Source organism: Bombina bombina, chromosome 9, assembly GCF_027579735.1.
Source record: "Bombina bombina isolate aBomBom1 chromosome 9, aBomBom1.pri, whole genome shotgun sequence".
Taxonomy (NCBI): domain Eukaryota; kingdom Metazoa; phylum Chordata; class Amphibia; order Anura; family Bombinatoridae; genus Bombina; species Bombina bombina.
Window position 1 is genome coordinate 119,620,133 of NC_069507.1, and position 24,572 is coordinate 119,644,704.

The window sequence follows — 24,572 nt, forward strand, 5'->3', positions numbered from 1 at the left end:
TTTGTTTTTACCATAACTGATCACGGCTGAGTGATACATTTTTTAGGAATCGTTATTTTAACAAACACTTGATATCCGATCATAGCTACCAGCCCACCTGGTTTGGGCACCTCTCACATTATACAGCGAGAGAAAGGAGCAGGTGATAGGGTTCAAGCTGCAAATTGCTGCAGACCGTACACAGCACTAGGAGCTCATTTTGAGGACGAGAGACCAGCTACCTGGACAGCTGTTAATGCTCCAGAAAGTCGTTGTAGCACTTCTCAAGTGCTTTACTTCTCGTAAGTACCATTTATGTGTGGGGAGTGAACAACTTTCAATACAGATTCACACTATGTTGGCGCCTTCTTCTTTATTGTATTCTAAATATTTAACTAGTGTTTGCGAGGCGGGAGTTTCGGCGGTTTAGGGGTTAATATGTTTATTATAGTGGCGGCGATGACCAGAGTGGCAGATTAGGGGTTAATAAGTATAATGCAGGTGTCAGCGATGTCGGGGCGGCAGATTAGAGGATAATAAGTGTAAGATTAGGGGTGTTTAGACTCGGGGTTCATGTTAGGGTGTTAGGTGTAAACATACATTTTCTTTCCACATAGGAATCAATGAGGCTGCGTTACGGAGCTATACACTCCTTTATTGCAGGTGTTAGGCTTTTTTTATGTCTATGGGGAAATCGTGCACAAGCACGTAAAACCAGCTCACCGCTGTCTTAAGCAGCACTGGTATTGGAGTGCGGTATGGAGCACAATTTTGCTCTACGCTCACTTTTTGCCTGATAACGCCGGGTTTATGAAAACCTGTAATACCAGCGCTGTAGGGAAGTGAGCAGTGACAATAACGTGCAAGTTATTACCGCACCCCTCATACCACAAAACTCATAATCTAGCCGTATATAAGCAATATATTGATCGCATATTAATTGCAACATAGCGATTCCTATATGTATCCAAATGTGGTCAATACCTGATAATAATTGCAAATTGCAAAAAGTTTGACAGGAAACATAAGTTTGTGAACACATATGAATAAATCCTAAATTACAAAATAGTTTAGCAGGAAATATAAGTTTGTGCACACATTGAAATAAATCCTAAATTACAAAAAAGTTTGACAGGGAACATAATTTTGTGCACACATTTGAATAAATCCTATATTCAATCACTCATCTTTTAAGCCAAGAAATCCCAGAGCATGACAGGAAACATAATTTTGTGCACACATTTGAATAAATCCTATATTCAATCACTCATTTTTTAAGCCAAGAAATCCCATAGCATGACAGGAAACATAAGTTTGTGCACACATTTGAATAAATCCTAAATTACAAAAAAAGTTTGACAGGAAACATGAGTTTGTGCACACATTTGAATAAATCCTAAATTACAAATTCACAGGCAGACATGTGTGTGTGACACTTATTAGGGACATGTTTGGGTAATGTTTATACACAATGTGGGTGTTATGCACATTACTATATTTTCAATGCTCAGAGAAGTGTCTGACCATATCACGTGACTACCCAGTGTACTGACCACTGCTTCATGATTGCAACACTACAGTTGTCTGTGGAATAGCCCGGCCATTGTTCCTGCTGGTGGGTGGAGAGGGAGTAACATTCCTTTTCGCGCAGATGGGGTGAGTTGTCACGGGTCTCGCCCCTTCCTTTTAGGCCTGCTGAGTACACAGCATATGGAGGTGCTGAGCTTAGCTGAAGGACTGAGTTTAGTTGCATCTTCATGGCAGCACTTGGGATCTTGTGTTCAGGAGGGGGTAAGACGCTCTGCCAGAGCTCCAGAAGGGGTATTGTGAGATTCAGCCGGTATATCTGGACTTGACTAATATTACGTTTTTGGGAAAAATAAACTTATTCCAGTTTAGGACTTTTCTTTCATCATGGAGCAAACAGGGATGGCTGAGACTGCTCCTACGTTATCTGAAGAGACATCCTTGCAAACAAATGTTTTATATGAAGGAGGTGGTTGTATGCCCTCCTGCTCAGTTATGTTAGTGCATGCTTAATTGTTGTCCTGCAGTCTTATTCATCATCCCACAGTACTCAATGACCTGCTTCTTGTGTCCTCTAACATCACCTCCTCTTATGCTAGACTACAGGACTTCTCTTGTGTGGCACCAACCCTCTGGAATGCACTTCCTTGTGTTGTCAGACTTGCCCCTAACCTCTCCTCCTTTTTCCCTAAAGACCTTTCTGTTCAGGGAAGCTTATCACCCGACTTATTAACAAACTAACTTCACTTAACTAACAGTTGCCCTCTATCTCCTCACTAATATGATTCTCACCTTTGCAGTCCCCACCTCCTGTTTCCTATCCTCCTACCCATCTAGATTGTAAGTTCCCATGGGAATAGGGCCCTCAATTCCCCCTGTATTTTGTCTGTAAAATGTTGTTTTATCGTATAGTTTCTCCATTGTACTGTTACCCATGGCCAGCGCTGCGGAATCTGTTGGCGCTTTATAAATAAAGAATAATAATAATAGTGTATCAGCTATACAATCTAATCAGGATGAATCTGATTTTTCAGAGGGGTTTAAAACTTCTTTACAAACTGCAATTTCTAATGCTTTGGAGTCTTTGCCACCTTCAAGTAAGCACAAACTTCAGGTTTCAGAGACTATTACTGCAAAATCTGTTATACAGTCTCTACGCTCTGACTTAGAATCATTATCCTCTGCATCAGAGGGTGACATATCTGCAGATAAAGAATCTGAGGAGACTACTTTTCAATTTAAAATGGAACATTTTCGTTTTCTTTTAAAGGAAGTTTTAAAAACTCTTGGAGTTCAGGATTTTAAACCCACAGAGGACAAACCTGTGCATAAATTAGATCTAATTTTCAGACCCAAGTTTTGTTAACCTGAGACTTTTCCCTTTCTTCTTTGATTATTGAAATTATTACTACTGTATCAACTTTTAAAACGCTTTTTCCTAATGCTGAGACAAGCGTGGAATTGTTGGGTACCATTCCTAAGGTGGATGGTGCAATCTCCTAGCTAAAAGGACAACTATTGCTTTGGAAGACAGTACTTCCTTTAATGATCCCATGGACAGGAAGCTAGAGGGTTACCTCAAAAGGGCTTTTCTGCAGGGAGGTTTGTTATTTCAGCCTGCAGTAAGTATTGCCACATCTGCTGGAGCAGCAGACTTTTTGGTGTGATTCTTTAATGGATCTAGTCTCAAGAGAATCCTCCTTAAAATAGATACAAAACCATATACAGGTTTGAAAACTGAATTCTTTTCATATGCAAAGAATACTGCACTAGCGGTACTTTCGAGAAAAGTGCTTTGACTTAAGTCTTGGTCAGCGGACATGGCTTCCAGGTCTCGACTAACTTGATGGCAAATTATAACTACGGATGCCAGCCTAGTAGGATGGGGTGTAGTCTGGGTTCTTTTTAGAATCCATGGTGTTTGGTCTCCTCAGGTTGCTTTATTACTGATAAATATACATAGTAACATAGTAGATGAGGTTGAGAAAAAGACTGAAGTCCATCAGGTTCAACCTATATGAACCTATATGAACTCAATAGATCACTTGGTATATATTCATATGTGTCCTTTATTACTGGTCACCCTCTCATTGTGACCTTTCTGGCTGGTTTGCTACTGGCATATACTATGAATAATGATGATATTTGATTTAATGTTGACTTCATGATTATAGTTACTTTGATACCTATTACTCTATACAGTTATTAACACAAATTACCACAAATTAATAAGGTCAAATTCAGAATTCAGACCTGATGTAACCCTGGTTTTCAGTCTGAAAATCCAGAAGGTTTCCCTTTCCACTAGCATCTCATCCCTATTGCCTCCTCTCTTTTTCTGGATTACCTTTTTAATAATTGTCCACTTAAAACTGGTTGTGCTTTTATTATGGACTAATGTGAAATAGCTGATAAGCGGAGTTGTAAGAGTACCAATTTGTATATCTGATAAATGTTCTTTCATCCTTGTTCTTGCCTTCCTTGTTGTGGGTCCTACGTATTGTAAATTACATTCCACACATGTGATTTAATAAATCACATATGTTGAGCGGCAGCTTAGGGAATATTTCTTGGAGAATAATGCCTCTGTTATTGATGAATAAAAACTTTCTCCTACTTCTACCTTATCACATGCTTTAGATGCTGAGTAGCTGCAGCGAAATGTGCCATTAAAATGTAGCCAAGAGAAGCCACTACTCATTCTCTTGTTTCTCAATTCTGTGGGAGCTAAAATGTTAACTTCAGTTCTATTTCTCCTATATGCAAATTTCCATCCTGCTTTTACTGTAGACATTAGATCATCATCTTCAGTTAGCATTTTAAAGTGCTCTTGTACTATGCTGCATACTTCATGATATTGCTTTGAAAATTCTGTGAGACAACCAACCATGGAAATCGGGGGTCTTGATAATGGAACAACTATATGAGGAACAAATGTTGAAGAGAGAGCACATCTGGAGCAGGTTTTTTCCTTCCCCCAAGGAACATCAGAAGGGGGGGAAGAGGTGGTCAAGGACGGCACTGGGAGCTGTTTTACGTCTTTGGAGATGGTAACCCAAACAAAGGTAGCATTGTTTGGTATAGGCGCTTTATCGATGACCTGTTGTGTATCTGATCTGAAGAGGATATATGTTATAGCTAACAGAATTTACAAGTGGGCCAGATAATAACACAGCAGGAATCAGCTTCACCTCAGAGTCAAATACTTTCTAGACATGAGAGGTTTCCCAGGGAAATCTATAGAAACAGAAGTGTATCACAAACCCATAGTGGGTAATACTTTGTTACACACCAGGAGTTGCCACCCAAATAGGGTGTTTGGGGCAGTAGCAAAAGGGCAGTTTATAAGCTTAAAACGCAATTGTTCAAGTAAGTCCACTTACCAGAAACAGGCAGGTAATCTGGCAAACAAACTAAGAGAGAGGGGGTACAAGAATGGTGTAATTGAGAAAGCTAAATCATCAGTAAATAAACTGAAAAGGGAGAATCTCCTATCGAATAGAAGGAATGCAAATAAAAATAAAGGGAAAGAGTCTATGGAACCAAGGACCGTGTTTATCACAGAATTTTCAAAGCAATATCATGAAGTTTGCAGCATAGTACAAGAGAACTTTAAAATTTTAGCTACAGATGACGATCTAATGTCTACAGTAAAAGCAGGATGCAAATTTGCGTATAGGAGAAATAGAACTGTAGTTAACATTGTAGCTCCCACAGAACTGATAAACAAGAGAATGAGTAGTGTCTTCTCTTGGTTACGTTTTAATGACACATTTCGCTGCAGCTACTCAGCATACAAAGCATGTGAAAAGGTAGAATTAGGAGAAAGTTTTTATTCATCAGTAACAGGGGAATTATTCTCCAAGAAATATTGCCTAAGCTGCTGCTCCACATATGTGGTTTATTTAATCACATGTGTGGAATGTCAGTTACAATACGTAGGAATCAGCCAATAGGAATGAGAGCTGCTTAAATCCTATTGGCTGATTTGAACAGCCAATAAGATTTTTGCAGCTCTAATTCCTATTGGCTGATTTAAAATTTTCAGCCAATAGGAATGCGATGGTACCCCCAGTATAAAAGCGGTACCTTGAATTTGAATCCTAAGTGTGCGGCAGACGATCGCATGAAGAGGACCTCAACGTTGGATCGATGGACCTCCGCCTTGGACCTTCGCCTGGACCTCCGCCTCTGCGCATCGACCGATCCGCCTCCGCAGGGATGAAGAAGATGCCCGTCCCTCAATGGATGAAGATGGAGCTTCCTGGATGAAGATGGAGCCGCTGGGATGAAGATCGTTCAAGCCGGACTTCAGCAACTGTGAATACCTAAAGTGGGGTTAGTGTTAGGTTTTTTTAAGATTTTTTTGGGTGGGGTTTTTTTTTAGATTAGGGTTTGGGCTAGTCTTAAAAGAGCTGAATGACCTTTTCATGGCAATGGGTAGCTTGTTTTTTTTTAAGAGTTAGGTTTTTCTATTTTGGGGGGTTGGTTGGGTGGTGGGTTTTACTGTTGGGGGGACTTTGTATTTTTTTACAGGTAAAAGAGCTGTTTAACTTAGGGCAATGCCCTACAAAAGACCCTTTTAAGGGCTATTGATAGTTTATTGTAGGCTAGGTTTTTTATTTTTGGGGGGCTTTTTTATTTTAATAGGGCTATTAGATTAGGTGTAATTGTTTTTATTTTGGATAATTTCGTTTGTTTTTATTTTTTGTAATTTAGTATTTTTTTATTTATTGTAATTTAGTATTTTTATTTTTTGTAATTTAGGATTTCTATTTTTTTGTAACTATAGATTTAATTTTTTTAGTAGTGTTAGTTTTTATGAGTAGTTTAATTTATTTAATTGATAGTTATTTTAATTTTAGTCTAATAGTAATGTTAGTTTAATTTATAGTTTAAACTCAGATTCTTTTAATTTCCCAGGTAGGTTTTTATTTATTTTAAGACAGGGATCTTGTCATTTTAATTTAAAGTTAGGGGTTTGCTAGGTTTAGGGGTTAATAGTTTAATTTAGTTTTTGGCGATGTGGGGGGATGGCGGTTTAGGGGTTAATAGGTTTATTAAGTGTCAGTGATGTGGGAGGCCAGAGGTTTAGGGGTTAATAATTTTATTTAGTGGCGTAGATGTTGGGGAGCGGCGGAATAGGGGTTAATATATTTATTATAGTGTGGGCAATGTTGGGGTGCGGGGGAATAGGAATTAATAACTTTAGCATAGTGGCGACGATGTCAGGGAGCGGCGGAATAGGGGTTAATCAATTTTATTAGTGGCTGCGATGTCAGGAGCGGCAGATTAGGGGTTAATAACTTAAAAATAGTGTTTGCAATGTGGAAGGGCCTCAGTTTAGAGGTTAAAAGGTAGTTTATGGGTGTTAGTGTACTTTGTAACACTTTAGTTATGAGTTTTATGTAACAGTTTTGTTGTGTAAAACTCATAACTACTGCTCTCAGATGGCGGTACGAATCATGTTGGTATAGGCTGTAATGCAAGTTTTTTAGCCTCACCACACAACTCTTAATGGGAATCCCATGAAAAAACATATTTTTTTCGAGTGCGGGACTGACGATGCATTACAGGCTAAAAGGCTTGCGGTATAGTTAAACCGACAAGACTCGTAATAGCTGTGTTACTGTTTTAACGCTGAAATGGCCATTTTTCAGCGTCAAAACACAAACGCAAAACTTGTAATCTAGGTGTATAAGCATAAGGATATGGTATAATTTATATATATTTATATGGAAGTTTGAAGTAAAGTATAAACGTCTAATGCATTTCTCTTTATTTGTACTAGAATATAAAAATATACCCACACGTTTTTAGTTAGCTATCTAGCAAATTGATAACTATTACAGAAAGGGTCTAGATATATTTGCTGTATCTGCTGTATTTGCTAAATTTGAAGTATGTTATCATCTTGCTACACCTCTGCAAAGAAGGAGTTAATAACAGAAACAATCTGTATGGTAGAGAGCCCAACCAATCAGCAGGCAAGGGATGCTTTTAAAACAAGCTCATATTGTATTTTATTTATGGCAAAGAGTACTGTGAATAGCCGAAACGTGTCAGCCGTTTATCTACTTGTTAAAATACTTGTCTAATTATGCATTTATCTATGTTTGCATACAGCAAATTAATAAAAGTTACATTTTAGCAGTTTTTACTGGTGTTCTGAAATTTTTTTTATTTTCTGACTTCCAAATATAACCGTTCAGTGAGCACAGACAGTATACGGCTTATCCTGCTTGGGATTGGTTAAGGGTAATACTGAGCTGAAAATTCTACCAATCTCTGCAAGAGAGATTCAGTGCTGAACAGCAGGGGCAATATTGAAAGCGGAGCAAGCAGCGTCTCCCAAAAGAGGACACAGAACAGGTGCTGCGGTGACCTGTAAGGGGATTCCAAGGACTGGGTGAGACAGCGCTTCTACTATAATATCTTATATATAGACATTTTAGCGCAATTGAAATATCCTGCCTACGTAAGCTTGCAATATTTGTTACCTCAGAAGAAGCTAACCTGACGGATGGTACAGGGTTGGGGAAATGATCGTGTGTGCCCAGTGACCGGGTGGGGCTTGGAGGTTTACAACACAGCACACAGTGAAGTGCAGGAGATTTCTAGGTTTCAAAGTATCTATGTATCTCTAACGACTATGAAACGGTTATAAATGTTGCATCTCCATGTAGGTAGCTCAGTATTATGACATGCATTTATTGCATATAAAGAGAAAAGTGTGATTGTTTACACCGAGCACCCAACCCCCTTCTATTGTGGAACCTTAGAAGCCGTTGCCCTGCATTGGGCACTTATCTATAGCTTGTTATCTTTTACTACTCCCAAATACCTTTCCTCCTCTGTTTGGCTAAGCCTAGTCCTATTTAAATAATACATTGCCTGCTTATTTTTACTTTCAAAATGTAGAACCTTGCATTTTCCCGTATTAAGTCTCATTTACTATTTACCCACCCATACTTCTAATTTTGCAGATCCTCTTGTAAGTTCATTCTGTTCTGACCTAATGACCTTGCACAACTTTGTATCATCTGCAAAAATGATGTTGCTATTTAATTCTTGCTTCCAAGTCATTAATAAAAATATTAAAAAGAACAGGGCCCAGTACTGATCCCTGTGGGACTCCACTCATTACCTTTGTCCAATCTAAGTATGATCAATTTACTACTAAATACATTAGCCAAGTGCAGTGGCTTCTAAGGCTAATAAGATACTAGCATGTATTAACAGAGGCATTTGTTTCAATGCCTCTTAGTATCATTCACAGGAGCTTTCTCTTCTGCAGAATAGTAGATGAAAAATAATATTTTATGAAGGATTGAAGAGAGGATTGTGTATGGATTTGTCTTAAGGTTTGAAGCAGTAGATAGTCTTGCAACCTATCATGGCTGCTGCCCGGAAGTCCCCGCCCCCCCCCCCCCCGTCACCTTTTTTAATGGGATTAATTTAAGCTCAACTGGAGCTTTTTTGTAAGTATATTAAGATTTGTATAGGCTGAACGCGATGGACTTCTGTCTTTTTTCAACCTCATCTACTATGTTACTAACTCAGGGTGATTTCCAATGCCTTACAAGCCACGACTACAATTAATAACTTTTATCTAATTCCAATTGGAAAATGTGACAACGTGGCATTTATAAACCATCAGGGGGAAAGAGGAGTTTCTTAGCCATGCAGGAGGTATCTCGCATTCCGTCTTGGGCAGAAAACTATCAGTGTACCATATTAGCCATACTCTTCATTCAGGGGATTGGTCTCTCAATCAGGAAATTTTCAATTACATCATGAAGATGTGGAGGAGACCAGACATAGATTTCATGGCTTTTTGCCTGAATCACAAGTTAAGGAGGTACGGTTTGAGGTCAAGGGATTCTCAGGCAGAGCTGATAGATGCATTGACAGCTCCTTGGAAGTACAATCTAATATATCTTTCCTCCGATTGTACTACTTCCACGTGCAGTAGCACGTCTCAAGCAGGACCAGGTTCCAGCTATTCTGATTGCTCCATCATGGCCTCCCAGGACCTGGTATGCGATCTGGTGAGGATATCCAGCACGCCTCCTTGTCATCTACCTCAAAGACTCAACCTGCTGTCTCAGGTTCTATCAAAACCTACAATCTCTCAACCTAACTGCATGGAGATTTATCTGATTTGGTGATTGATACATGAATACAGGCCTGCCACTAGAAAATAAATCATAAAGTAAGGAAAGTCTATTCATCTTGGTGTTCTAAACAAGGTTAATTTTGGCATTCTGTATAAATCCTGTGTATCCTCTAGCTTCTGCAGGAGGGACTTGATAAAGGACTAGCAGCCTGTTCCTTAAAAGGGCAGAATTTTGCTTTGTCTGTTTTACTTCACCGAAACTAGCTCAATTACCTGATATTCAATCTTTTGTTCAATCTCTAAATAGAATATGACCGGTAATGAAATCATCCACTCCTCCGTGGAGTTTGAATCAGGTTCTGATTGAACCTATGCACAATTTGGACTTAAAAATTCTTACTTGGAAGACACTGTTTTGTTGGCTATTTCTTCTGCACATAGAGAGGCCTATTTATCATATGTCTGTCGGACCTGATCCGACAGTGCGGATCAGGTCCGACAGACATTGCTGAATGCGGAGAGCAATATGCTCTCCGTATTCAGCATTGCACCAGCAGCTCACAAGAGCTGCTGGTGCAACGACGCCCCCTGCAGACAACGTCTGTCAGGGTTTTTTCCCTGTTTTGTTTACCATGTGCTGCCGGCAGCCATTTTACTCACCTCTCTTGCTGACTCTGGTGCATACTGTGTGATGCTGCTCATTTCCTGCACATCCTTTTATGGCCAGACTGGTGTACATCATCCGTGTGAGACAGGATGCAGCTCAGAATTGTGATATCATCACTTATTATTTAATGGGCCTCTGTTCAGTATGCTTTGCCCGTGCGTTGTCTCAGACCTGTTTGTGAGAGCTCCTGTGTATTACCTGACTGTCTGATGTCCCTCCTGGTTCTTGATCCCTGGCTTGTTCCTGACTCTGCTGTTCTCCTTGTTCCTGATTCCGGCTTGTCTAACTACTCGCTTTGGCTCCTGACTCGGCTCGTCTGACTACCAGCTCTCGTTTTGATTCCTGGCTTGTTATTTGACTTGTGGACTTTTTATTATTTTTTGCTATTAATAAAGGTGTGATTATTTTTGCACTTATTGTCTCAGTCTGATTCCTGGCACCCTGACATTACGCAAGGGCCATGAATCCTGATGGTGCTAATAATCCACCTTTACCTGCCATAATTTCCAGGATGAATGAACAGGATCACCGCTTGGATCATTTTGTACTAGCCCTGCAAACCCTGCTGACTCGCACTGCACATTTGTACCAAAGTGTCCCGCAAGTTATGGCTGCTCCTGTTTCCGCTGCTGCACCTAGTCTTACCAGGAGCATGTCCAGTTCTGCACCTCTACCTCAGCGTTATGGAGGCGATCCTAATGAGTGCAGAGGGTTTTTGAACCAGGTGGCCATTTACTTTGAGATGTTACCTCAGGCATTTCCCTCTGACAGAGCTAAGGTGGGATTTCTCATCTCGTTACTCTCTGACACAGCTCTTGCCTGGGCTAATCCCTTGTGAACGACTAATAAACCTGTGATTTAAAATTACCCTGAATCTGTGGCCTCCTTTCAAAGGGTATTTGATGTTCCGGCTCGCTCCTCCTCTGCTGCTAAACAACTCATGTCCATTCAGCAAGGTACAAGATCTGTTGCTCAGTATGCCATTGAGTTCCGTACGCTTGCCGCAGAGGTAGGTTGGACCAATGAAGCCCTTGTTGCTGCCTTCTTTCATGGGCTCTCTGATGCGATTAAAGATGAAATTGCTGCCAGATATTTACCAGAAGATCTTGGGGCATTGGTGTCTTTTTTGATCCTAATTGACATCAGACTAAGTGAGAGGCCCTCTTTCAAGGAGCGCTTGCGGAAGCCTCCTGTTCTGTTGTCTCCTACGTGTTCATTCCCACCCATGCCTCCCTCTCCTCCTATGCCTCCTGGTCCCGAGTCACCAGGTACTGCTGAGCCGATGCAGTTGGGATTCACGCGTCTCTCCGCGGCGGAGAGGGCCTTTAGGAGAAGGGAGGGGCTCTGCCTCTATTGTGGTTTACAGGACCAACGTTTGAAGTCTTGTCCTACACGACCGTGAAATGCTCACACTTAAGGTCCTGTCGGGGGCAGACCTTGGGTGGTTTTTCCTTATTCCCAGAACCGCTAAAGGAGAAACCTTTGGTCACGGTTGTCCTTTCCTGGGTGGACTCCTCCATAGTCACCCAGGCTCTTGTTGACTCTGGTGCTGCGGGCTATTTCATTGACAGTGCTTTTTTATCAAAGCACTCCATTACTGTTTTGCCTCAGTCCATTCCGCTTGCTATTGAGGCCATTGATGGCAGGCCCCTTCAGCACGCACTCGTTACTCATGAAACTGCTCCATTATCCATGGCTGTTGGGGCTCTTCATTTTGAAACCCTCCAGTTCCAGGTTATAAACTCTCCGCATTTTCTGGTTGTTCTGGGTTATCCCTGGCTCAAAAAGCACAATCCCAGTCTCGACTGGCGCAAGTCCGAAATTTTGTCGTGGTCTCCGTAATGTATTTCCACTTTTCTTCGGAAATCAGTTTTGTGCACTTCTTCGGTATCTCAATTGCCAGAGGAGTACCAAGAGTTCCTAGACGTGGTTTACTCGGGGCCGGGTTTACCCTCTGTCTGTTGTGGAGAATTGTGCTACGGAGGAGTATGTTGCTGATGCTCTGTCGCGGGGGATCATCCGCAAATCCTGCTCTCCTGCAGGGGCTGGCTTCTTCTTTGTGAAGAAAAAGGGTGGCGAGTTAAGACTATGCATCGATTATAGCGGTCTTAATCATCTTACCATTAAGAATGCTTACCCTATTCTGCTCATTATGGAACTCTTTGTCAACCTCAGGGGAGCTACGGTCTTTACTAAACTGTATTTGAGAGGAGCGTACAATCTCGTTAGGATCAAGGAGGGCCATGAATGGAAAACAGCATTTAACACCAGGAGCGGGTATTATGAGTATCTTGTAATGCCCTTTGGCCTATGTAATGCTGCTGCTGTTTTCCAGGAATTTATTAATGATGTCCTATGAGATATGTTGCAACAGTGTGTTGTGGTGTACTTGGATGACATCCTCATACACTCACCCACACTTGAGGCTCATCGTTCTGATGTTACATGGGTTCTTCAGAGACTACTTGAGAACGGCCTGTTTTGTAAACTCGAGAAATGTGAGTTCCATCAGACTCAAGTAACCTTCCTAGGTTATGTTATCTCCGTTGCAGGGTTCTCCATGGATCCTGACAAGTTATCTGCAATTCTGCAGTGGCCTCGCCCAGTTGGTCTTCGGTCTATTCAACGTTTTTTGGGTTCGCCAATTACTATAGAAAGTTTATTAAAAACTTTTCTTCCTTGGTCAAACCTATCACAGACATGACCCGTAAAGAGAATGATCCACTCCATTGGTCACCTACTGCCATTAAGGCCTTTGATAGTCTTAAGACTGCCTTTGCTGCCGCTCCAGTTCTGGCTCATCCTAACCCTGTCCTGCCTTTCGTTCTTGAGGTCGATGCGCCTGAGACTGGAGTAGGTGCCCTCTTGTCTCAATGTCCTACGCCTGACGGTTCCTTGCATCCGTGTGGTTTCTTCTCTAAGAAATTGTCTCCAGCGGAGTGCAATTATGAAATTGGTGACAGGGAATTACTGGCCATAATTTTTGCACTCAAGGAATGGAGGCATCTTCTCAAGGGTACTAGCGTGCCAGTGCTCATTCTTACTGACCACAAGAATTTAACTTATCTATCTGAAGCAAAACGTTTGTCGCCCCGACAGACCAGATGGGCGCTATTTTTGTCTTGGTTTAAATATGTGGTCTCCTACCTGCCTGGTAGTAAAAATGTTAGGGCTGATGCCCTCTCTCAACAATTTTCCCCTCTGTCCAAGGAGGAGTCTGTACCTACTCCAGTTATACACAAACCAATGCACCTCCTGAGAAAACTAGTGGTAGGTGTTTTGTTCCTGAGAATCTTCGAACTAAACCACTTCAATTACCACTATCCTTAAGCTGCAGGTCACCCAGGCAAGAACCAAATGATTTGGTCTGTCACTTGACAATTCTGGTGGCCAGGTCTTCGTTCTGATGTTGCTGCGTATGTTGCCTCCTGCTCAGTTTGTGCACAGAATAAGACTCCTTGACGTCTTCTTGTGGGTCTTCTTCAACCTATTGCTAATCATGAGCATCCTTGGACACATCTTTCCATGGACTTCATTGTCGAGCTCCCTGTTTCCAATGGCAATATGAGGAGTATGAGGTCAGCAGCATTATTGACTCTCGTATGTCCAGGGGCCGCGTACAGTATTTGGTTCACTGGAGGGGCTACGGTCCAGAGGAGCATTCATGGGTTCCCTCCTCTGATGTTCATGCTCCTGCCCTCCTCCGTGCCTTCCATGCCTGTTTCCCCAATAAGCCTTTTGTCCTCCCGCGGGGGAGGGGTCGTTGAGGGGAGGTAACTGTCAGGGTTTTTTCCCTGTTTTGTTTGCCATGTGCTGCTGGCAGCCATTTTACTCACCTCTCTTGCTGACTCTTGTGTGATGCTGCTCATTTCCTGCACTTCCTTTTATGGCCAGACTGGTGTACATCATCTGTGTGAAACAGGATGCAGTCTCAGAATTGTGATGTCATCACTTATTATTTAAAGGGTCTCTGTTCAGTATGCTTTGCCCTTGCGTTGTCTCAGACCTGTTTGTGAGAGCTCCTGTGTATTACTTGGCTGTCTGACGTCCCTCCTGGTTCCTGAACCCTGGCTTGTTCCTGACTCTGCTGTTCTCCTTGTTCCTGATTCCGGCTCATCTGACTACTCGCTTTGGCTCCTGACTCGGCTCGTCTGACTACCAGCTCTGGCTTGTTATTTGACTTGTGGACTTTTTATTATTTTTTGCTATAAATAAAGGTGTGATTATTTTTACACTTCTCGTCTCAGTCTGATTCCTGGCACCCTGACACCGCCAGCAGGGAGGTGTCAATCAACCCGATCGTACTCAATCGGGTTGTATTGTGGCGATTCCTGTCCACCTCATCAGAGCAGGAGGACTGGGTTATGGAGCAGTGGTCTTTAGACCACTTCTCCATAACTTGTGTTTCTGGCGAGTCTAAAGACTTGCCAGAAACACGGGGCATCAAGCTCCGTATGGAGCTTGATAGATAGGCCCCAGAGTGTCAGAATTATTGGCCCTATCTTGGAAGGTTCCTTATTTAGTTTTCCATCAGGAAAAGGCTATTTTGAGGAAACAATTGGGTTTCCTTCCAAAAGTAGTGTCAACTGGAAATATAAATCAGGAAATAGTTGCTCCTTCTTTGTGTCCTAATCCTAAATCTCCAAAAGAGAGATTATTATATTATCTGAATGTGGTTAGGGAGCTAAAATTTTATCTACAGGTGACTTCATCAGTCTCCTAACCTAATTATGTTGTTTTTTGGTAAACGTAAGGGTTCAAAAGGCCACAGGTGTGCTTTTATATTTTTAGCTGAAGAGTATGATTCATAGAGTTTACTTTTTGTTAGAATTACTGCTCATTCTACTGAACAAGTATCTACTTCATGGGCCTTTAACAATGAAGCTTCTGTAGAACAAATTTGTAAAGATGCAACTTGGTAATTTTACAAAATGTTACCATTTTCATGTCTTTGCCTCAGCAGTGTTGCCTTGGGTAGAAAGGTAAATAGGTTCCTGCCTTACCATTTTGTTTTTCCCCACCCATTATTTTTTGTGGTCTCCACAGCTTGGGTATTGGATCCCAAGAGTAAGGATCATGGACTCTCACTACCATTAGAAATAAATGGATAAATCCATTTCTTTCTTGGTAGTGAGAGTCCACAGGCCCACCCAGAAGAGTTTTTTTCTATGGTGACGGAAGTCCTAGTTTGTACCTCTTTACCTTACTGTCTTTCTTACTTTCTTCTTTCCTCAGCTATAAATACTATAGGTAAAGAAGGGAAAGTAGGAGGACTATAATGTAAAACCTCTGGTAGGGTGTCTTTGCCTCCTCCTGGTGGCCAGGTGATGTAATCAAAGAGTATGGATCATGGACTCTCACTACAAAGAAAGAAATTATTTATCATGTAAGAATAAATTTTGTTTCTAGTTTTGTTTTGGCCCCACAATGCAATTCATATTTTTTGTAATGATTTCATTACTGTTTTCCAGCGCCATTTGGAAGCTATGTGAGTAATCACTTTTCCTGTCAAGTGGGAATCATACTTGGTGGCCTGCTTGCTTCTACTGGACTAGTTCTAAGTTCTTTTGCCACGAGCTTGGAGTACCTCTACCTCACACTAGGAGTCCTCACAGGTAATGCCTGCTGAAAAAAGGTTATAGTTCTTTATTTAGCAAAGTCTAGGTTATTATCTACTTGTCTGTTTGTAAAAATGTATCTTACATTCAGTGGGTGCCTTGAGTCAGCAAATGGACAGTCACTCCTTGATCTCCAGGGGTGCTGTAGCCCCTGTACCTTTAATGCCAGAGTATTTGCTAGATCCTTTCAACAATTTATGAAGTGTCACTGTATAGCAACAACTGTAATACTTTCAATATCAATGTGTCTGTGAATAAATTGCCGTCAACAATTGATTAGATAACTTTGACTAGCTAACATTCAACTTTTTCAACAGAGCATTCACAATGCAAATGATAACATAATTTCTGTATTGGAAAAATATCATATCAGATATTGAAAAAGTCACCCATGCGATGCATGGACAGCATTTACTTCAGCGATTACAATACACCTGACCACATATCAAAACCGGTACATTTAATTCAACACCCACAGTTCTAATGATGACACACATTAGATAAACAATAACGATACCAGCCACCGATTTGCACAAGCTTGGACCCAAAAAAGAAGATGGTGTTGCCCATACCAACAACAGTGATGTTTGAATTGTGCAAAAAATCAAATAATACTGAATACATCATCGTCAATTAAATATTAAAACACAATAAACATATGCATACGATATATAAGATATTGACTGTTGCAAATTTGATACGGATACCAATATCAAGGTATACCTATCAGTAATTGACATTAAAAATATATTTACACCATTCTAACTAATTGCAACACACATACATGGACTACATTAACCCACAATAAAAGGAAATACTCACTGGTAGATTTATGTTACTTGTGAGCAGTGGCAATACGCAGAGAGAGCATAGTGTCAGAAAAGGAGAAAATACTGGATCACCAGAATGAGGATGAATGGTCTGGTAAGTAGGTGAGTATGGCTGATCAGTAAAGAGTGCATAGGGGTGACACTGGCTATGAGAGAGTGCATGGGAGGCCTGTAGTTGGTGAGAGAGGCTGGGCAGCCTGGAGAGCATGGGGGACCTTTCCATTTGGTGAGAGCAGCTTGACAACCTGGAGTGAAAGAGAGAATGTAATGCCCTGGAATCCATAGAGATAGACTCAGGGCTCTTAGGATAGTGCATCAGAAGATTTTACTTCAGGCCTTGAGGATGTGGAAATATTTGATAGGTATCACTTAACATGCACAAGTCTCCTTCAGCTATTTGACCTGATAAAGAATAACACAGAGGAGCTGTCTCAGAAAGTACCTAAGTTGGTATGCATATTAAGTTATATAATTTTTTTTTGGACTCTGGCAGTTTTCAGAGGATAAAGGACAGTATCAGATGAATTATGAATCTCCAAGGTACTGCTCCATTTCCTGACCTACCCCCTCACTCTCTGTCAGTAGTTTATTTCCTTTCTCTCAACTCCATAGGCATGGCATAGCATCACTAGGGGGTTCTACCTATGGAGGGACTGACCAATGTTCTGGGAGCCATAAATTGCAGCACTCAGACCACTCCAAGATCAAAATGTTGCTTGCTATCATTCCATGCGCATACAGTACCAATGCAGCATTCCCTAAAAACACTCATATATCCATTTCAATCTGCTCTCTTTGACAGATTTAAGGCAGGAGAATTCCATCAAGGCTGGTTGCTGGGTAAGTCTCCTCATACATGAGGCCTCTTATTCACTGCCATAAACCACACTCACCACATTGTCACGTATTCCCTTTCCTCACAAACCTCAGATATCTCTTCATGCTAAGGTCATCTGGCAAAGCGCAATGAGCTTTTGGGGGAAGTACTTCTGGATGTGGTTGTAGAGAAGAAGCCAGTCCTCATTGGCATGGGGTCATTCAAGGGGGCAGCCAGGTTCAAGATCACATAATATAAGAGTACTTCCAAGGTGTATATATAGATACCTTTGAGTATATATATTATCTGTATCCTTCTTAAGTATCATATTATTGATAGCTTCATATTTTCTAGAGCCTAACAGCCTCATTTTTGTAACAGATGTTAAGAGAAAATGTCAGTTACTTATACCCAACCTTTTGCTAGAATACGAGGGGAGTGCAAAATTGCATTACACGTGTAATAGCAGTGCACGCGAGGTCGCGTTCGCATTGCATGGAAGCTATACTACCCCACTCCCTCAAAATAACTATCTTAAAAAACCTACTCTAAAAAGGGCATTTGGCAGGGCAGAGCCCTAAAGCTCTTTTGCTGCCCAAACCCCACTCCCAAAAACCCTATTCTAAAAAATAAAAACACCCCAAAAAATCCTACCATTAAACCCAACTTACCAAACTTGAATCCGGCTCCTATGTGATCGGCAAATATTTATATTCTTTCCGGCGGTGATGGTCTTCTATCTTGATTCTGGCGGCAATGGTCTTCTATCTTCATTCCGGCGGCAGTAGTCTTCTATCTTTATCCCGATGAAGGTGATCTTCTATCTGCATGCATCTTCTTTTTTTACCTTCTGATTTTTTCATCCTCTTCATGCGGTGTAGGGGCACCCTACATTCCTACTGGCTGATTTTCAAATCCAAAAAGCTTTCATTCTATTGGCTGATATGAATTTGTATTTGAAAATCAACTAATAGCATTGCAAATGTACCCCTATAAAAAAGGGGTTACCTCACATTTAAAATTCAGTGTGGTGAAGGTGACCGCATGATGAGGACGTTAGACGGAATATAAGAAGGAAAGAAGATGGATGAAGATAGAAGACCACTGCTGCCTGGATGAAGATACAAGATCACCACCGCCAGGATAGAAGAGGCGCACCACAGTTGGCGATTATCTAGGAGCTGGATTCAAGTTTGGTGAGTACCATCTTTGAAGTTTAGTGGCAGGCTATTTTTGAGGTGTTTTGGGTTCATTTTTTTTTTAAAAAAATGGGCAGCAAAAGAGAGTTTAGGGCACTACCCTACCAAATGTCCTTTTATGGACAATAGCCAACCAAATGCCCTTTTCAGGGCAATTTTTAAAGTAGTTTTTTTAATATAGGCTTTTTTGTGGGGGTGGGGGCTTACTTGTATTGTAGAATGGGGTAGTATTTTAATATATTTTTTGGTGAAAAAGAGCTAAACCACTTTACAACAATGCCCTACAAAAAGTCATTCTAAGTGCTTTTGCTATAGTTTATTTTAGTGTTAGTATATTTTTTTTTATTTTGTGGTGATTTTTTTTTAAAAGGTTTGTTATCCCCTAAACCCCCAAAACCCACATTGCAAATACTCAACTAAACCTATTAACCCCTAAACCGCCAAACACCCACATTTTGACTACCTAAATTAAAATTAAACAAAATAACAAAACCTAACATTACACAAAATAACAGTCTGAAATTATGAAAAATAAAAAAAATCTAAGATTACAGAAAATATTAAACTAAATTATCCAAAATAAAAAATAAAATCTAATATAATACCCCTAAAAAAACAAAAAAGCCACCCCAAAATAAAAACACCCCCTAATCTAACAATAAACTATCAATAGCCCTTAAAAGGGCCTTTTGTGGGGCATTGCCCTGAAGAAGTCAGCTATTTTACATAAAAAAATATGATTGAACGAGTTTTGCGTTATGAGGGGTGCGGTACTAACTTGCACATTATTATCACCGCTCACTTTCCTACAGCGCTGGTATTACAGGTTTTTATAAACCCGGCGTTAAAAGGCAAGAAGTGAACGTAGAGCAAAATTGAGCTCCATACTGCACTCCAATACCAGCGCTGCTTAAGTCAGTGATGAGCTGGTTGTACGTGCTCGTGCACGATTTCCCCATAGACATCAATGGGGAGAGCCGGCTGAGAAAAAGTCTAACACCTGCAAAAAAGCAGCATAAAGCTCAGTAACGCAGCCCCATTGATTCCTAAGGGGAAACTAAAAAACCCCTAACATAAACCCCGAGAATAAACACCCCTAATCTTACACTTATTAACCCCTAATCTGCCACCCCCGACATCGCCGACACCTACATTATACTTATTAACCCTTAATTTGCCGCTCCGGACATCGCTGCCACTATAATAAACATATTAACCCCTAAACCGCCGCACTCCCGCCTTGCAAACACTAGTTAAATATTATTAACCCCTAATCTGCGACCCCTAACATCGCTGCCACCTACCTACATTTATTAACCCCTAATCTGCCATCCCCAACGTCGCCACCACTATACTATATTTATTAACCCCTAAACCTAAGTCTAACCCTAACACCCCCTAACTTAAATATAATTAAAATAAATCTAAATAAAACCTACTATTAATACCTAAATAATTCCTATTTAAAACTAAATACTTACCTGTAAAATAAAGCCTAAGCTAGCTACAATATAACTAATAGTTACATTGTATCAAGCTTAGGTTTTATTTTTATTTTACAGGCAAGTTTGTATTTATTTTAACTAGGTAGAATAGTTACTAAATAGTTATTAACTATTTAATAACTACCTAGCTAAAATAAATACAAATTTACCTGTAAAATAAAACCTAACCTAAGTTACACTAACACCTAACACTACACTACAATTAAATAAATTACCTAAATTAAATACAATTAAATAAATTAAATACAATTACCTAAATTACAAAAAACAAAACAAACACTAAATTACAGAAAATAAAAAACAAATTACAATATATTTAAACTAATTACACCTAATCTAATAGCCCTATCAAAATAAAAAAAAGCCCCCTCCAAATAAAATAAAAAACCCCGGGAGGGCGGAGCTAGCCATCAAGCTGGAGAGACGTGTCTGGAGAGAGCTCCCAGCTATTTGCCTAAATTAGTTATAAAAAAAACGAACAAACTACTATTTTCTACCTATACAGTGGGACCTTTAGAGATCTGTGTCCCTACTAGCTGGTGGTAGACCCTTACGATGGCTCAAATACTATATACACTGGAGGATCCTTTTTATATCTGGGCCTGCTACGATCCGGACCTGTAGAGATACCCAGCGGAACATTTCAACAGACAGGGCATCTAAACCCCCAGCACGCGGCTCTAACCTGGGTGAGAGGAAACTTTGTTTGGTCATCGCTGCTGTCCGGAGGGTCGGGGCTCTGCTCCGGTACAGCAGTTCACTAACGGCGGCCAGTTTACTTGGAGAGATCGGAGGATATACACATACAAGGGATACAACTTCTTATCGGACTTGCCCCCTAACTACTCTCCCATCCGGAGCCGCAATCAGGTCCTTACTGGGAGCCAGAGGAGGACTGTGAACGATCGGAGGTCCCGAGGTGCACCACAACTTTGTTGGTGTGAACCTCCGCCATCTTGCGACAGGGTCTCCTGTCAACACTGAGCGCTCCTATCCTTGCAGCACAGGACCGGCGGAACGGACATCTCACACAGCTCGGGTAAGACCAGTCAATAACGCAGCCTGGAACCTTGACATCCAATTCAGCTGCCCACACATTACCTGTTTTTTTTTCCCGGCTGTAACCAGTAAGCTATTATTTACACTATCTACCAGGACAAAATTGTGTGGTAATATATTGGCCCAAAGCTGCCCCTACTCATTACCACCCCTGACTCTTGGAGTTCACTTTATAAACTGCAGTTGGGACTTTTCAGCATCTATTAGCCCCCACACTGTATGATCCTACTTAATACCTAGTGAATTGGAATACAGAGACAGGGACCACTGTATCATCCCTTAGGAAACCTGTACATGGTATCCAACAAATGAGGCTTAGGTAAAGCAAGAGGAAACGTTAACCCTTAGCCTACTCTACTTTAACTCTTCATGATCTGGCTATATTGTATAGAGGTCTATAGTCCCAAATACAGATCCCTCTTGGTTTTATTCATCATTGACACTGGGAATCTGGATATAACATATACTGCCAAGCCAAGGTATTAGCCCCTCTCCCTACCATTTCTCACCTCTCTGAAAGTGGGTCATATCCTCATCCCCTTTACCCACTTCGTCGAAAGGACACATATCCCCCAGGGAGTGAGGTGCATATTGAGGGCTGTGACCACCGCACATTCTACCCTACACAGCAAGACCCACATATGTGCTGAGAAAGAACCTATATAGCAAAAGGAGGAACCTCCTAGACATTCACACAACTACCCCTATACAGAGAGGACACCTGGCCTAAAGGCGCTTAGTCTAAGCTGTTCTTGATAACGCATTCTCTCCTTCTTTAGAGGGCCCGGACTATGGCGTCATGTAAATAACCCCTAAGTGTCTGTGCCCCCGCCGGCCAATGTTGCACCACTAGCATATGTGTAATAAGCAGGTCCTCAACAATAACAAGTAATTACTAATAGACTGTCTCACTCATTATTATAATAGAATGTCGCAGGCTCATAAACATAAACAGAAGCCTCATTCCACGCCAAAAAGAACTGTTGTAGATCACTTTCAACATCGCCCAGGTACTGCTCAGACAAGATCAGAGGATGAATACTCAGATGCAGGCAGCGCCTCTGATACCCAGGTTGGTTCAACATTAGTAAAGAGAGCATCACAAATCCTAGGGACAGATACCTGTTCTAACAATAATATGATGGACACCATGAAATCACTGTTAGCCTCACACCATGATTCACTATCGAAAAGGTTTGACAGGTCGCATGCAGATTTGAAGAGAGATATCGGTCTCATAGGAGAGCGAACATATGCATTGGAACGCAAGCAGAAGGATCTTACAATAGACCACACTAATCTCCTTAACTACTCTCAATCTCTAGCCACCCAAATTACAGATTTGGAACTGAAATTGGCGAATCTAGAGGATAGATCGCGCCGCAACAATATACGGGTAAAAGGCATACCAGAATCTGTTTAACCACAAGACTTAGAGAAGTACCTACAGAGGCTATTCGAAGCGGTGTTGGGCCCTGCGACAAGTAATGAAAACCTTATAGATAGAGTGCACAGAGCTCTCAGAGCACGGTCAGCAGATGGTGGCCAGCCAAGAGATGTGATAGTAAAACTCCACTACTATACATTCAGGGAAAAAATTCTCAGAGCACTAGCCAGAGACAAGCGCCTCCCTGAAGAATACACTGGACTACAAATTTATCCAGATCTTTCTCCCCACACACTACAGCTTCATAGGGAAATCCAACCGTTTACCAAAATATTGAGAGAGAGAGAGAGAGAGAGATCTAAAATACAGATGGGGGTTCCCAGTAAGACTTTTCATTACCAAGGACAGCCACCAATACATGGCCTTTACTCCCCACCAATACATGGCCTTTACGGGAGCTACTTCAAAAATGGGATTTACTCCCACCAGATAGAGAGGAACACTCTACTAGCTCAGAAATGAGCACTGGCCTGAGAGCCTCAGCACCACCTTGGAAACCACTACCACAGAGACCTTCTGGAACTGCTGGAAAATCCACTGAGACCCTTAAGAAACTTCGAGACACTGTTAGTACACACCAAATCACAGACCCATAGAGAACCTGCTTATACAATCTACCCTGACTGTATACCTTGATGGAAGTATCTCTCTTCAGGAGGGAATATCCCTCACAACTCGAGGAGGATTTCAAGAGATGAGCAAGGAGAAGATGGGTGAGATCAATGCAGTTTACATGTTATGATTTGTTTATTTCCTATGATAATGGACACTAGTTAAAGACTTTACATATAACTGCTTCTTGTTAGTAATGTCCCATGTGTTACTATTCTATTACATTGCACTATACGTTTATTTAATCAACTTTTTATATGTTATGTTATAGTGTGCTCAATAACCTTTAGATACTAGGGGCATTTTGTTTACTTTTCATGATAATGGACATTAGTCAAAGACTCTGAGCATATCTCCTTCCCCCTGTTGATAACGCATGTGCTGTCACCGCATTATGTTATATTATGCACTTAGCTAATCGACTGTTCATGTATCGTATTACATTGTGCTCAACGACCCTTAGATACTAGAGATGCTAACGATAGACTGAACCTATGTTTTATTACTACCGTTGGCAATATGAGGCTTATAACCCCATTACTTAAGGTCATACTTCACTTGCCAAACCCCTACAGACCACACTTATTACTCCCTGTTAGACTTCAATTTATAAAATGATATTGAAGCACTTAGGCTATTTATTGATGATTAACTAACCTATTAACTTGCCCTCCCTGAGACCCTTAGCTGTAAATCATAGGCATATCTGGTTGTTTTCACTTGCTGCCTCACTGCCAATGGTCAGTAAGAAAAGTAATACCCACACCCCCTTAAGACTATAACTTTAAGCCCCCCACTAGTCAACCAAAATATGATGAGTCCCATATAGTAACTCTAGTGCAAGGATAGCATACAACACATAGGCCCCCATGGGGAAAACCACTGACCAGAAATACATAATGAGGAAATAACAGCTATCTCACTTCCATGTATTCTCTGTTGCGTTACCCCATACTGTTTTTTGTTTCTCCTGTTGAGATTAATGTTTCATACTTTGAGGTTTACAGCATCGAATGTAATATCGCGCATGCCAAAATACATAATTGCAATGCATATGCCTTTTCTTCTACAGATCTTTGAACTGCATGTTAGGCCGGTGGGGCCCTAGACCCCTCTCCGCATAGCTCCACCCCCAAAAATTTAGCTGTGCCCCTCTGGCATAGACCAGATGGAACACTCATTGCGAAAGTGTA

At 41.1% G+C, this 24,572-nt stretch overlaps 1 protein-coding gene across 1 annotated transcript in view; it reads left to right on the forward strand.

Moving 5' to 3' along the window:
• The window catches only part of SLC16A12 (solute carrier family 16 member 12), a 299,411-nt gene that overhangs the window by 46,431 nt on the left and 228,408 nt on the right, over nucleotides 1–24,572 (forward strand). Inside the window, exon 3 of the mRNA XM_053692921.1 lies at nucleotides 15,764–15,907. Coding sequence (XP_053548896.1) covers nucleotides 15,764–15,907 — 144 coding nt within the window. The remainder of the gene's footprint in view (nucleotides 1–15,763; nucleotides 15,908–24,572) is intronic.